Source organism: Acyrthosiphon pisum, chromosome A2, assembly GCF_005508785.2.
Source record: "Acyrthosiphon pisum isolate AL4f chromosome A2, pea_aphid_22Mar2018_4r6ur, whole genome shotgun sequence".
NCBI lineage: Eukaryota > Metazoa > Arthropoda > Insecta > Hemiptera > Aphididae > Acyrthosiphon > Acyrthosiphon pisum.
In genome coordinates, this window is record NC_042495.1 from 13,649,960 (window position 1) to 13,662,628 (window position 12,669).

General features: G+C 27.5%; 1 protein-coding gene and 1 long non-coding RNA gene across 2 annotated transcripts; both read right to left on the reverse strand.

The window, feature by feature from the left end:
* Positions 1-3,259, reverse strand: LOC115034190. The gene is made up of 3 exons (XR_003839534.1): positions 3,106-3,259; positions 2,762-2,996; positions 1-80 (listed from the first exon to the last, which is right to left on the reverse strand). It is a non-coding gene; the product is annotated as an uncharacterized LOC115034190 (long non-coding RNA).
* A 710-nt stretch (positions 3,260-3,969) lies between these two features.
* Positions 3,970-7,395, reverse strand: LOC100570692 (glucose dehydrogenase [FAD, quinone]-like). The gene is made up of 2 exons (XM_003244295.4): positions 7,235-7,395; positions 3,970-5,894 (listed from the first exon to the last, which is right to left on the reverse strand). Exons 1-2 carry the CDS (start codon positions 7,271-7,273, stop codon positions 4,110-4,112), a joined length of 1,824 nt encoding a protein of 607 aa, XP_003244343.3. The 5' UTR covers positions 7,274-7,395; the 3' UTR covers positions 3,970-4,109.
* Positions 7,396-12,669: the final 5,274 nt, after the last annotated feature.

The window sequence follows — 12,669 nt, forward strand, 5'->3', positions numbered from 1 at the left end:
AATGTTATTTTCGTAGAGTCTTTGCATAACTTAGGTGCGTAATCGAATGGATAAAGAAGTGCATGATATCCATTTAGTACCTAGATAAATTAAATTACTTTTTAGCTTAAAAAATGTCATACTATAACCTATTTATTAAAAATAAATTAAACTAAATGTTCAACTATACACAGTATAATTAAATATTTTTGTTCTTTTTAAATCTTTAGTTGTTCTTTACTCACCTGTCTGTCTATGATCTAGCCTATAATATACAAAATAGAACCTACCTACTGCTTATGTAATGTTATGTTAATTTATAGGTACATTTTCACAACTTTCGTTAAATTATGTTTAACCTAATTTAAAGACTTCCTCGCTCACAGATTGGAAAAATTTAACTCTGCAGATTCCTCACCGCCATTCAACTAATTTTCAACAGCTTTCAAATCCTCACAAAGTCCAAAATCTAGGAAACCACCCTGAAAAATAGTCATCGACCTCAACATTTTAATTTTTGTTACAAATCGGCATATAGGGAGAAGTGGAGGAAATCGAACACCACCCAACTATACTAGAATATGGATCTCACACAATTACCTGCAGGGTTCAATTTAACCTGAAAAGAGTGGAAAACAATAAATAGAATTCTAACAGGCCATGGCAGATGTGAAGAAATGGGATCACTTTCGACTCCAAATGGTTGTTATGGTTATGGTACACAAACAATTTCTCACATAGTACCTAAAAGACTGAAAAATCTCCTATGAGAAAATACAACCACGATTCACGAATGTCATCTTATGGATACGAGACCAGCTTGATCTGAATTTATAAAATTATTATTATGCTAATTTTTATTACTCCTATTATTATTTATAATCATCATTATTGTTATTGTGTATTTTGTAGTTAATAGTTATCATTGTTCTAGCCTACTAATTATATATCACTCGTTGTTTCTAAATGTATGTATACTATTTTGCGTATATTTATAATTTATAATCATTATAGTTATGCCTTACCAATAAATAAATCTAATTTAAAATGTAAAATTGTCAACGACAACGTCGACAACAAATCTTTGAGTGTATATTAAATGATTTATAGTAGACAATTGATTCAATCTTTAACTTTGAATGTGGTTTCTGATTGCAAATTGTCAATTGAGTTCGGAATTATGCGTAAATACATTTTCTTTTCCAAAGCGACACAAAGCTTACATTGCTAATATAATATTTAAAAAAAAAATAATACCAATTGAATTACTTGTATTGTAGTTAATACGAATTGACTAAAAAAATATAAATATTTATTGAATACATCAGACATTTTTATATATTTGTATTACTTTCTTGTTTAAACGATTATAGCTCAACAATAATGATATCTATTTATATAAAATGACTTATCCTGAGTGATTATCGTCGCCTAGCCGGAATCGCTGAAGCTATGAGTATGAAATTTGGATAGTAGTTTTGTTTTGTGATGCAGACCCCACTGAGAAAGGATTTTTCAAAATTCATCTCTACAAAGGTTAAAAGGGGTAAAAGTGTTAAGAAATAAAAAAAATCATCTAGCCGGAACTACTGAAGCTATGAGTATGAAATTTAGTCAGTAGTTTCATTTTATGATGTAAAAAATCCCTAAGAAAGGATTTTTTTTAAATTCAACCCCTACAAGGGTTAAAAAGGTAAAAGTGGTTATAACCAGATAATATTCTGTTCATATAACCATAAGCGAGACTCACAGGCAACTAACTCCACACAGGATGGCTAAAAATTAAAATATAATATGATTTTGCTACCATATGCATAGCGGCCACAGCGAATTACACTTAAAAGAAGTTAATTAATCACAATTTTATTCCCAGGCAACGCTGGGTTATTCAGCTAGTATAATATATATACAAGAATTTATAACAGCCCAAAAGATTAAAAAAACATATGAAGATATCATAGAATACAAAATAAAAATAAATGTAGTATGTACAAACATGATATAAATATCAATATTTAAAAGAGGTATAACTAATATTAAACTGATAATGAAACACAGGGGCGTACCCAAGGGGGTTAGACCCCCCCCATTTATTGACAGAATTTATAATTCCTTAGGTGCAAACCACTGATTGTATACTTTTTACATGTTAAAAATATTTGGACCCCCCCCACCCCCCTTTGAATGTTTCCTGGGTACGCCCCTGATGAAACACTAATATCCAAAATATGACAATTTAATGTTATAGCATACCATGTCATTCTACTGATTAGGAATTATAAATTTATCATTTTCAAGCTTATGGGAATCTAGGAGGCTTGGCTCGTATTTTTTTTTCCATAAAAATTATAGATAGCCAGATAGGTAACAGTTTTCACATTGATTATGTAGTAATAATTATCTACTTAGTTAATATGAAATATGATACGTTGACGATCAACTAGCTATCTATATTCTATATGAATAAAAATGTAATGCTGTTCGTTGGTAATCGCTTCACTTAAGAACGATTGAACTGATTTGGCTAATTTTTTTTTAATATTCAGAATAATGATATCGATTAAAAATGTTTGCTGGGTCAAAAAGCTTTAAAATCTAATGCAAGCTAATTCATAAGTTGTTATGGTGGCAACTCAAAAATACACATAATTATTCGTGTGTACTTGAGACTTTTTAAGTATATTATTATCTTTTTACTTTTGTATACACAATCACATTTTTAAATGCAACGTTTTCGGAAATACATTGCAATAATATCAATAACCTCATCAAATATACTTACTTAGTAATATAGCCTGATCTTCATCGCTCAGAATCTTTTTCCTATACAATGATTTTATATCATTGAATTCAAATTTATCTCTCCCATCACAGTGACCTACAGGCCACAGAACATCTAATGTACAATGTACAGCAGAGCGGTACCCACTTGCATCTTTTTTTTTTAATTTCGAAATGTTCTTTTATGCAAACGCCTTTTACGTGAGTTATAAAGTAATGATTTATGGTGATGGTTGCTAGTAAAAGAACAGTTTGCTTTAAGTAAATACACACTTTTATATAATTTATAATAATATTTATTTCTTATAAGTACAAAAAAATATTAATTAATACAGATATACATACCATACACAACATAATGACTGCTATCATTTTAACAAACATTATAATAATTCAAAAAAATAAAAATAATAAAATTATATGTTATACAAATTAAATAAATACACTATTATCACATACCTAAGTTATATTCTCCAAAAACTTTTTTTAGATTATGAGTGGAGTGATGAATGTAGGTATAAATTTATTTTATAATGATGTGTGTTAAAATCATATTGTTTTTACGATTGAAATATTATTGAAATACCTGTCATATTAGCATACTATTATTATAATTTGAAGTTTCAACTATTAAATCACTAATCATTACTTAGGTACTCGTTAGTATTACGCATTAGTAGTAGTTACCTAGTACAACTAGTGACATGTCAACATGTGTTCAAAAGTTGTCAAATAGGAGTTTATGATTCTAATGATTATTTACGATTCTATTTTTCTATATAAGTACGTCACAAGTGGTTTGGGAATTGAATATTTTGTATTGTTATTTTGAAAGTCTTTGGAAACTTCCTTACATAATTATCTAATACATCTTTTATATGTGTATAAAATGCATCACATAGCAAAATAATAATATAGCAAAACATTCCTAGTAAAGGTGATAGAGTTGGTGGATGTTTTGAAATTAAATAAGGTACCTAAATAAAAATAATTTGTTCATAAAAAAAATATTTAAAAACTTTAAAATTTAATTATTTGAATTTTGAAGTATAAAATACATATTTTAAATATTTGTACTTATTATAGGTAATTCAATATAACATTTTTAACCATCTAGTTTCTATTTTAAACTAATTTAAATAATTAAATAAATAAGAAGAATCGCATAAAAATTGGAATATAATTTTCTTTCAAATAATGATGATAAATTTAAAAGAACATATTTTATCGACAATAGAACAAATATAAAATAACAATTTCTTATATAACATAAAGAAATTATGGTTATTTCTATTATGTAGTAAATTAAATTACAATTATTGTTAATTATTAAATTTATGTTATATTCATCAAAGTTCTCCATAACATTCTTTTATTATATCACTTCCTTTTTCACCAATCATTATTGTAGCTGCGTTAGTGTTTACAGAAACAATTTTCGGCATAATTGAACTATCTATCAACCGCAATCCAATTATTCCTTTCAGTCTTAATTTAGGATCAACAACAGAATAACAATCATCTTCTGAACCCATTTTACAGCCACCAATGACATGATAAAAAGGAGCTGCTAAGTTGTGAATGATACAAATCCAATACTCTCGGGTGTCCCAAATATAATCAGCACAATTTGATAATTTCAGCTCCTCTAATACAAGCCCAGCATCAATCATACTTTTAGTTTTAGATAATTTTACAACAAATTCAATACCCTTTAATAGGGTTTCTATTTCTTTGTCATATGATAAATAATTTAAAACAATTTTTGGATCATCTAACGGGTTTACAGATTTTAACATAACTCGACCTGTACTTAATGGTTGTAACATAACTGGTGTGATTACTATAAGGTCACTTAACAAATTTAATTCATCATATAATTTTGTTACTTCTTTAGCATATCCAAACATGTTTGTAAATACATTAATTTTATTTGGAAAAAGATTTGTCGAGTTGAATGGAATTCTGAAATTTATTATTTGTACATCAGGAAACTTTAAATCATCATTTGATTTATAAAATGTCATAAGATTACTAAGTCCCAGTGTAGATATTTTTTGAGAATATAAACTTAATTCTTTTTTTAACAATGCCTTACTTTCATTTATTATGTCTTCAGTTGATCTATTTTTGCGATCTGAAAACACAAATACTGGAAGCGACATATGATCCTGTAAGTTATAACCTACTGGTAGGTCTTTGATGGTTGTAATACCGTGATCATTTAGATGTTCTTTTGGTCCGATTCCAGAGAGCATAAGAAGCTGTGGACTTTTTATAGGTCCAGCACATATTATCACTTCTTTTGTACAAAAAACTGATTTAATTTCTTCTGATGAACATTTGAAGTTCACTCCCACTGCCACATCATTTTCAATTAAAATTTTAGTAACAATTGTATTTTTTGCTACATAAAGATTTTGACGATTACTCGCTGGTATTAAAAACGCTTTTAGTGTGCTACATCGACTACCATTGATAGTAGTGGAATAAACATTACCATAACCGACAACTGGCTCTTTTCTGTTTAAATCATTAACCTTAATTAAATTTATTGACTTATCTGATTCAGCGATAACCTTATAAGCTGGATCGAATGTTTCTAATGGTGTCACAATCAGCGGTCCTCCATGAGAATGAATTTCTGAATTATATCTACGAACATCTACAAAATCTTCTGACTTTTTGAAATAAGGTAAAACATCTTCATAGTCCCATCCATGACAACCATACTTATTTTTCCACAGTCTAAAATCCTGTACAGTACCACGCAAGTATACCATTCCATTTGTTGAAGACGATCCACCTAGCGCAAGACCTCTAGATATAATACACCTCTCTTGTTCCATTCCTTTAAAAAGAAAAGGATTTTTTTCTGACAAAAATGCCCAATCATATTTTGTCCTTATATGTTGTTTCCATAAAAGAGGATTTTCAGTTGATTCTGGTGGATCACCTCCAGCTTCTAATAGTAAAACATTCCATTCAGGTATTTCACTTAAACGAGCAGCCACAGTTGCACCAGCACTTCCTCCTCCAACCACTATAAAATCGAATGTTACTTTTGTAGAGTCTTTGCATAACTTAGGTGCGTAATCGAATGGAAATATAAATGCATGATATCCATTTAGTACCTATATAAATTAAATTTCTTTTTAGCTTGACAAATAGTATATTAAGGTATTTGTAATAATAAACACAAATTAAATTTAAAATATTTAAATTTGTATTTATTCTTTTATCTTACAATACATTTTATATTAGTGCGATATACATAATTTTGTTAATTTGAAATATTTAATGTTTATATTTATTTACCAAATTTATCAAGAATTTAAATCACTAGCTTTTTGTAATTACAGTTTGTATATATTTGAATCAATCAAACAATTAACGGAGTTTTCTAATAAAATTAAAATAGATTCATACCTAAATACATAATAATAGTATTTCGGATACACGTAAAAATATCGCGGCAATACTATCGCGGTAAAAATATCGCAAAAGTAAATATTATGTCGTTAATACAAAAATATCGGAATAATATAGAATTTTGTTTTCATGACAATTTAAGTAAAAAAAATATTATAATACAAAATGATAAGTACATTCATATATAATTAATAGGGCCAATACTTGTATGCATTTGCATATTTTTATCGCGGTTGGTCAAAAAAATAGCTAATTTATACCAAAATTTGTTTTATAACCTAACGATGCTGTATACAAAACTTTATTTTGCATATTTTTGAATATTATGGTATTTTTGCATTTTTAGGGCTTATCTTAGCATTTAGTATATTTTTAGAGCATATTTAAGATCTTAAACACTCGGGAATTACAAAATATTAATTTGTTTCACTCATATATCTTATTATTATCTTATTATTTCAACTCATTTATGAAAAGAGGTAATCTTCTCTTAATCGCTAATCATTATTAATCATATTTTTTTAAATTAACATTTTTTTTTTTTAGAGCATATTTTGGTAATTTTTAGGGTATAACTGCATACATATTTTATAGATTTTTAGGGCATATAATTATTGGCCTTAATAATTAATAATAGCGTTTTCGTGACAATTTAAGTTTAAAAATTATAAGTACAGTCATATATAATTAATAATATCGTTTTCGCGACAATTTAAGTTATATTACTAAACGAATACTGTCGTGTAGGAGCGTTCGTACACGAAGCAAACAAATTATAAAATTGTTATTTTGCGATAATAATGACGCGCGAGATTACTGATGAGCTATGAAATGAACCGCGACTTTATTTCCGCGATATTATGTATTACCGCGATAATATTGCCGCGATCATTTGACGGGACACCTAGTATTTCAGATTTCAATATAACTAGTAAAACATATCTATATTATACTTTAATAATATAATAATAACAAATGACTATTTGTAAAACAACAGTTTACTTTTTATAAATAAAATTTTACGTAATTAATAGACACATACCATATAGAACACAGTGACTGCAATCTTTTTAACATTCATGATACAAATTTAAATTGTATACAGATGAGAATTGAAAACTGCTATTTTATAATATAAGATATATTTTTCAAAAACTTATTTTTAATTTGGAAATAATATATCGTCATCTAAAACGGCATGTAAAAAATTGAGGTCTTAACATGGTTTGACCTATTATATATTATTATATTAATACTAACTTATGTAAGTTTCTACTATTTAATCAATATTCATTACTAATGGTTATTTCACATGTGGACTTATGTTTAATAGCTGTCAGATACAATTTCATGTTTGTATTTGCTTATTTACGAATTACGATACAGAATAAAGTTTGGTAACTGTAAACAAAAAAAGGGAGGAGTAGGTTACATTTAAATTGAATGATATAATATAATTTTATATTTTTATACGAAAAATGATTCTGAGCGGAGACAGTTTGTCATACGCTGATTTTCATTCAAATAAATTGAAATAATAATATATTTTTTTTAATAATTATTTATTTTAGTAATTTATTTTACAATCTATAGTTATTCATAATCCGTATATATATATAAATGAAAGTGTCCTGAGTGTCCTGAGGGGGGGGTCCATGGGGTCCGGACCCCCCCCCCCCCCATTGACTCGTGTTAAATGTTGTGTTTTTACATGATTAAGGAAAACAAATTTTATTACACGATACGAAGGATTTTGTACAAAATTTGACCCTATTTGTTCCGCGCTATGGGTGGCATTAGTCGGCTGCGCGAAACAAGTACACTCTCTCGTTGAACAAAGTATAAAATTTCTAATGTAAACTATGAAAAAAAAACTTTTATGAATTTCTATCTCCAAAATAATAAGAAAATTTTCGAAATGTTGATGAATTTGTCAAAATTTGAACTTTAAATGCATATAAAAATAATCGTGCCTATGTATCTTTATTACTTTTAAAATTCCATTAATGAAACATATACAGAACCTTGTATTAAATGTTCAAGCTTTTTTACTAAGTGAAAATGCGTTTATCGAGAATAATTTAATAACAATTTACAAAATTTGAAAATATTCTCAAGGCTATAACTAGCTCAAAAAGTGTCAAAATATTTTGAAATTGTGCCATTTATTATAAATTATAAAATAAATATCAAGTGTCTACGCTCTACAGTTATTAGTTTTTAAGTTGCACCAACAAAAATAAAGTCTTTATTAATTTACAAAAATTGGTGTTGCGTAAAAATTAACTCTTTTTCACTTTTTTTTCTTTTTCTTGGCGCTTACTAAAACTATTTAGAATCTTGACCCTTCAAAAGTACAAACTAGATTCAATTTTTTATCAGAAAACATGCTGATCTCGACAGTCAGAGTATTTTTTAAAAATAATTTTTATGACAGACAGAAATAAAAACACACATTATACATTCTTCACCACCACTCAGAATCTAAAATTAAATAAATAAAGACGACAAAATTAATCAGAAATGAATGGATTTAAAAAAAATTATGAAAGAATTTTTTCAAATCATATCACACGCCTGGCATTATTTTGATATGGTAAGTATATTTTTAACAAAATTTTCTTGAATTCAATATAGTAATATTTGCTTACACTATTCAAACAATTCATGACAGTAATGGTATTAAAATTTAAAAATAGCCTGATTTTCCAGTAAAACATTATAATATAAAATTACACAATACAAAATCAAGATTTTATTCAATGTTTCTAATTCATCACATAATTTAAATAAATAATAACAAATAGGTAGGTTTTTGAGATACCCAGGCAGGTACTGGGTACACTGAAAAAAAATTATTTTCTATTTAAATATTATTTTTAAAACTAGAATTTGTAGTTTGACTATACATTGAATATATAAAATATTATAGTGTATTTTTTTTATGAAATATGTATTATGATTTTTATTATTTTTTTAATACACATAATAATTTATTACAAACATTATTTTCAACTACCTATACGATGGTGCAAATTATTACATATCTTTATTTTAGTGCATATTAAGAACTCCCCAAATTGTAAGTAGCCTCAGAATTAATTTTACTCTGTTATTTTTAATATTAAAATAGATTGATCTTTAATATCAAATTTAAAGTTAAAAAGTTATTCAACATGTTACGAGTTGGTTTTTAAATATTGGTGATTGGTTAGGTTATAGACAAGATATTTTTTTACCTAAGCAAATTATTAATTAGTAAGCTTTTAATCATTTAACAGCAAAAATAAACAAACACAGAACACGAGGCCAGTATCATAGTAGGTACTTACCATAGGTAACCTAAGATTTAGTAAACAATTAAAAACATTTACTTATGTTATACGTTTACTTGGTGAGCGACGTTAAATTGTCAAATAAATTGAAAGGCGAGCGTAAAAAGCCAACCTATGTGTAAAATTCGTATGTCATCACCCCACTATGATTCCTACAGGCTACAATGTCGTACGATTATGCGATTACTAAGGCTTCATGTGAGAGGGTTCGCGGATAAAACAGACAGAATACTCGACGTCAAATGCGCATTTCATAATATAGATTATTAATTAAAATTAATATAGTTTTACATATAATAATTAGGTAACTTAAGTAATAATACGATAGGATAATAATATTACATTATACATTTCATATTAAAATCAAATACTATTATAGAATCATATAGGACAAGGTGATTTTGTAAGGATGCTATTTTAATGCCTAAACAGTAAATTTTGCATATTATATTCAAATTATAATTTTTGGAATTTTCAAATATACTTGAAAACCATATTTTCATATACCTACTTGACATTCTTTGTATAACTTAAGGATAATCCTGTGACAATACATCTAGGTACATAAACAAGGAAGGGGTTGGGGGTTTTAGGGGTTAAATTTCATAATATAAAATAAATGCATTTTTAATTTAGTCATTTATTATTATAAATCGAATGAGGTTAGTAGATTAATAATGGTTTTCAAAGACAAAGTCAATAATTAAATTTAATTAAATGTATTAATCATAAAATAAAGTAGGTATCTACATCTTTTTTTTTTTGTTATAATGTCTAGTACCTACGTCTTCAGGATTCAATTTTATGTCCCGATGCACTGACAACATTGTAAGTCCAGTGGTGTCATTTGGCGGGTGGCGGCAGGGTGGGCATTTGCCCCCCCCCCCCCCTTGTCATTAGCGGGCCACTGTCGGGCCAGGTATGGGCTAGTTTTGGGCCTTTATATAGTAGCTAATAGGTAATATATTTAAGTAACCTCTACATATATGTATTAATTATTGTTATCGCTCAAAAAAATGGGTTACTTATCTGTATGCCTATGATATTAACCTTTGATACTAACTAGTAAGTATACAATTATGTATAAGGAGGGTATTTGTATTGAGATAAAAATGCAATATTGTAATGTAATGTAATGTAAATGTTGGCGAGCTTTTTTTTTTCAGTTTTATTTTGGGCCGGTCAAAAATTTTGCCCCCCCCCCCTCTCAAAAACTGAAATGACGCCATTGTGTAAGTGGGCGTAAGTCCATACAATCGTTCCTATTAAGTTACTAAAAATTTATAATTATTAACAATATTTTGGCTAGGATTTCGATGCACTTTAAATTAAATCTAGCTATGGGATGATCGTATTATAAAATACACGTTTCATGTATTTTTTTATCAGAATATTAATAAGTATTTACGGTTTAGTTTGCATTTATTCGGATTTTTTATGTTTAGATTTTAAGTTCTTAGAGCATTTTAGGATTTTTGGCATGTTTTAAGTTATCAAATCCAAAATTTGAAATTTTAAGACTCTCCAAACTCAGTAGGTAATCATTGATTCTAATTTCTAAATACTATAATTGACAATAATAAATTGTACTTTACTATTGTGTAATATTGTGTAAACTAAGAAAAATATAATAAGAAGTCAAGGAATATAAATCGGCATTCGGCGTAGGTATAAAGAATTTTATTACACAATGTTTGGCTAAGTTCGGTCGGCGTGCGCCATGCGTGTAGATAACTCTATTTTAAACGTAAGTATAGAAAAAAAAATCTGCAAATATCATTAAATAGTTCTAAAAGTGCCAAAATATTTTGAAAATTTTGACATGTACAAAAATGATAGTAAATACATTTGGTACATTTTTTAAGTATCTTCAATTATTTGTTTTGAGTTAAACCCAAAATAACAGAATTGATTACGTCAAAAACTGATTTTACGTAAAAATCACTGTTTTTCCATAATTTTTTATTTATTTTTCCAATTGTTTTGTAAGCTACTAGGATTTTTAAATTTTTACTTTCCAAAACTAAGCAACTAGATCCGATTCTATACCAGAAATCACTCCAAAAGTAGAAAATCGAAGCTGCACTATCTATAAACTGCTATAGTCCATATAAGTTGTTGAAATAATGCTTTGCTTTTAAACTATGAGGTTGGTTATCTGATAGCAAATTGGGTCTATAGTTGATATTTTTGAGAAGTCAAAATTAAAAATTCTCAGTACTTTTTCAAAAGCGTCGGGGAATACAAGAATAAAATCAAGGAAAAACAGGAACGCATGTACTTACTTATATCGATGTAAGTTTGGACATAATAATGTATAATATTATCATATAGTTTAAATGGTGATATATATGATTATAAAACAGAAAGAGAAAACAGGTATAGGTATATCACGTTAATACAACATTCAAATAATATTATATAATATGTACTTGTGAGTATTTAACTGATTGTTCAGTATAAATGTCATTATTGCGTTGAATACAGATGGCTAAAATATTTTTATTTTTTTTTTTATTTGTTTATTTTTATGACTAGGCGGTAGTCGGTATATATTATGTAATACCATATCCCCAAATCTGTTCTGGCGTTCTGCAGTGCCGTTTTAACACGTTGATATACTCTAATACATTCCATATGTTATAACTATTATAGCCGACCGAATTACTGCAGCTTTAGCATTTCTTATTAATTATTATAAATGTCAGGCTATAGGTATATTAAAATCGTGAATTTTGAGATATATGACTATAATATAGTATAATAGAATGTAATTTTATATGACCACCGCGCCATGTAACAAGAAATTGTCTGAATTTTAATAATTTAATAAATAAGCGGCTCTAGTTCATCATTTTTTTTTTTTTAAATATTTCTTTTTTGGTTCCGATACGTCACCTTTAGGCACATCAGAAATTCATGACATTTCGCCAAATTATTTTGTCGGTAAAAATGTAAACTTAACATTTTTAATTTTAACACCTTCGGTTTTAAAATTAAATACAGATTACTCATGGATTTTTATAAATCGAAATTTAAAAAAAATGTATAAACTTTATACTATAAAGCCATATAAACTTTTAATGAGCGATTGAAGTCCACCACTCATTACATAGTCGCAAATTGGGGGGTGGGGGGCTTG